The 3660-nt window shown below is 52.0% G+C and overlaps 1 protein-coding gene across 1 annotated transcript; it reads left to right on the top strand.

Moving 5' to 3' along the window:
- The first annotated feature begins 821 nt into the window (after positions 1 to 821).
- On the top strand, positions 822 to 3660 carry LOC124700992 (transcriptional repressor ILP1-like). Its single transcript, XM_047233054.1, has one exon. It carries the CDS (start codon positions 822 to 824, stop codon positions 3630 to 3632), a length of 2811 nt encoding a protein of 936 aa, XP_047089010.1. The 3' UTR covers positions 3633 to 3660.

Genomic DNA, 3660 nt, shown 5'->3' with positions numbered 1-3660 from the left:
ACAAGATGAATCCTGATATCGGTCCCTGGTAAACAAGTTCATCATCTTTATCGCCGTCCTCCTTGATCTGCTTGGATTTGGGGCCAATGCTTATCTTGCCACCACTAGGGTCAGTTTCTTTGATGGCAGTGGCTTGAGGAGCCCATCTTGCCTGACCATACAGAGAAGAGTTTTAAGGCAAAATACAAGAAAAATTCAGAAGCAGGCATGCAGGTACAGTTTTTTTTTGTTTTTTGAACATAGCAGGTACAGTTAAACATGACAAGGTAATGGCTATGTGGACACTTTCTCCCCAAAATGAACTGCAGAGAATTTTCTTAACCACGTAAAACACTCTATATTAAATTAAAATGATTTAACCATATACCTCAACAGTTCTCAGTTTATAACTAAAAGCAGATGTTCATAAGCCAAACAAGAACAAAAAAGAGGTCCATAAGTAAACATTGTGTCAGATAACATCATCAGTTCAGCACCTGTTCGAATGGTACTCCCAATACCTAATCAAACTAGGAAATCAACTACCAGTGCCACAGAGCAGGATAAAAAAAATCAGTTTGAAGCTAGACAGCACCACTGGGCTTAAACTGGACCAACAGTGGGCTCTCAATGGGCCTCAACTGGGCAGACCATGGGCCTCAACTGGACTTTGCTTTGTTTCACTCGCCGCCTCGCCCATCTCTCTGTCACGCGGATCTCCTCGCCGCCGCCGTCACCCACCGCCGGTGAGATTCCGGCGTCCTCATTTACCTACCACCTCGAATCTAATCCTTCTCCACCCACGCCCCACCTGACCCAGCTCGTCCCGCCGCGTTGCCGGGATGAGCAGCCACCGCAAAAACTTCCGCCGCCGCACAGACGACGACGACGGGGGCGCAACAAAGGGCGACGACGCGGGGACCCCAAGCCGTCCCGCGCCGAGGCCCAGGTCTCAGAGCGCGAGCCGCCTCAGCTTCGCGGACGACGAGGACGAGGACGACGCGGAGGAGGGGCCATTCGCGCAGCAGCAGCGCCGCCGACCGTCGGCCTCTGTACGGCCGGCCAGCACGGCCTCGCCGGCGCTCCACCGCATCACGCCCGCCAGGGACCGGGCCAGGGGCTCGCCGGCCGTCGCGGCGGCGCCCAAGCCGTCCAACTTTCAGTCGCATGCTGGGGAGTACACCCCCGAGCGGCTCAGGGAGCTCCAGAAGAACACGCGCCCGCTCCATGGGCGGCCGCCTCCGCCGCCTGCTCCGATGGCAGAGTCCCGGCAGCACCGGTTGGCTGGAGCTACGGCCAGTACCTCGTCTGGTCCTGCCACCGCTATGGCTGCTGCTGCCAGGGAGCCGGTGGTTGTTCTCAAAGGTCTGGTGAAACCTATGGCGCAGGCGAGCATTGGACCGCGGAAACCGTTGCAGAACGCAGTTGAAAGCGACGAGTCTGGGGAGGAGGAGGAGGAGGAGGAAGACGACGAGGAGAAAGGGCCAGCGATACCTGACAAGGCGACGATTGAGGCCATCCGGGCAAAGCGGCAGCAGCGGCAACAGCCGAGGCATGCGGCGCCAGATTTCATCTCCCTTGATGGCGGCGGCGTACTCAGCAGCAGGGATGCTGCTGCTGGGTCCAGCGATGAAGATGACAATGAGATGCAGGGTAGGATTGCGATGTATAGTGAGAAGTCGGGTGATGGCCGGAGGAGCTCGAAAGGAGTGTTTCACGGGATCAATAACAGGGGTCCGGCTGCTAGTTTGGGGGTTATCGACGATGGGTTTATGGAGGTTCAGGATGATGGGGACGATGATGAGGAGGAGGAACAGAGGAAGTGGGAGGAGGAGCAGGTCAAGAAGGCGCTTGGCTCTTCTGCTCAAAGAGCAGCGAATGGTGCACCGGCTCCGATGCAGGTTCAGCAGCAGCCATCTGGATACTCAGCAAGTCCTCATTATCAGCCCTCCTTTAGCGGGGCTGTGCCTGGGGCATCTGTTTTTGCACCGGGTAGTACAGAGTTCTTGTCCATCTCTCAGCAAGCTGATGTAGCAAGCAAAGCGCTGCAGGAGAACATCAAAAAGCTCAAGGAGACCCACAAGACAACAGTTGATGCTTTAGCGAGGACCGACACACATCTGAATGAAGCCCTTTCAGAGATATCTAGCCTGGAGAGTGGTCTGCAGGATGCAGAGAAGAAGTTTGTGTACATGCAGGAGCTCCGAAATTATGTGTCTGTGATGTGTGATTTCTTGAATGATAAGGCATTCTTCATCGAGGAGTTGGAGGAGCACATGCAAAAATTGCATGAAAACCGAGCATTGGCCGTTTCAGAAAGGCGGGCAGCTGACCTATCTGATGAATCCAGTGTGATCGAAGCTGCGGTGAATGCAGCAATATCTGTTCTTAGCAAAGGATCAAGCTCAAATAATCTGTCTGCTGCTTCGCTTGCTGCACAAGCAGCATCAACTGCTGCTAAGGAGAGCGCAAACCTACCACCAGAGCTCGATGAGTTTGGCAGAGATATCAATCTCCAGAATCGTATGGACCTTAAGCGCAGAGAAGAGAACAGGATGCGAAGAAAAGCGCGGTCAGAATCCAAAAGACAGTCATCTACAGGAAAGAGTGGTACCAGTGACCATGTTGAAGGTGAGCTAAGCACTGATGAGAGTGACACTGACAGCAGTGCTTATCTGTCCAGCCGTGATGAATTGCTCAAGACTGCTGATGTTGTATTCAGTGATGCTGCAGAGGAATACTCAAGCCTTACAATTGTCAAGGACAAGTTTGAAGGGTGGAAAACTCAGTATCCTTTGGCCTACCGAGATGCTCATGTAGCACTGAGTGTACCATCTGTGTTCACCCCTTACGTGAGGCTGGAGCTTCTGAAGTGGGATCCTCTCCATAAAACAACCGACTTCTTTGACATGGACTGGCCTAACATTCTCGTGGATTATGATGTGCAAGATATTGATCCTAATGATTCAGATATAAACCTTGTTGGAATTCTAGCCGAAAAGGTGGCCCTTCCTATTTTGCAACACCGTATTATGCACTGTTGGGACGTTTTGAGCACTCAAAGGACACAGAAAGCTGTGGATGCAATTTTTATGTTGATCACCTATGTACCCGCCTCGAGCAAGGCTCTGCATCAACTGCTCGCTTCCGTGTGTAAGCGTCTGACAGAGGCAGTTGCTGATGTCTCAGTACCGGCTTGGGGATCAATGCTGACAAGGACTGTACCAGGTGCTGTACAGTATGCTGCATATAGATTCGGGGCCGCCACACGCCTTCTTAGAAATGTGTGCCTGTGGAAAAAGGTCCTTGCAGCAAACGTTCTGGAGAAACTTGCTATAGAAGAGCTATTGGTGGGAAAGATTCTTCCTCACATGAAGAGCATAATATTGGATGTCCACGATGCAATCACTAGGGCTGAACGGATCGCTGCATCACTTTCAGGAGTTGGGTCATCACCAAGTGAGAAGCTGAAGCCTTTCAAAGATCTTGTGGTTGAAATATCAAGGAAAGTGGAGCAGAGACGCAGGGCAGGCATTAGTGATGAGGAGATTCGTGGGATGGCTCGCCGTTTGATGAACATATTTGTAGCACTCAACGACTACGATAGAGCTAGAGATATTAGGAAGACCTTTGAACTCAAAGAAGCTCTCTAGCTTTCCATCCGTGTAGTACAAGATTCCA

This window comes from Lolium rigidum, chromosome 3 (genome assembly GCF_022539505.1).
Source record: "Lolium rigidum isolate FL_2022 chromosome 3, APGP_CSIRO_Lrig_0.1, whole genome shotgun sequence".
Lineage (NCBI taxonomy): Eukaryota > Viridiplantae > Streptophyta > Magnoliopsida > Poales > Poaceae > Lolium > Lolium rigidum.
This window is presented reverse-complemented; position numbering and strand designations above follow the sequence as displayed.

Excerpts from the sequence above, each read along its gene's own strand:
- LOC124700992 (XM_047233054.1), top strand. The coding sequence starts at position 822 with ATGAGCAGCCACCGCAAAAACTTCCGCCGCCGCACAGACGACGACGAC.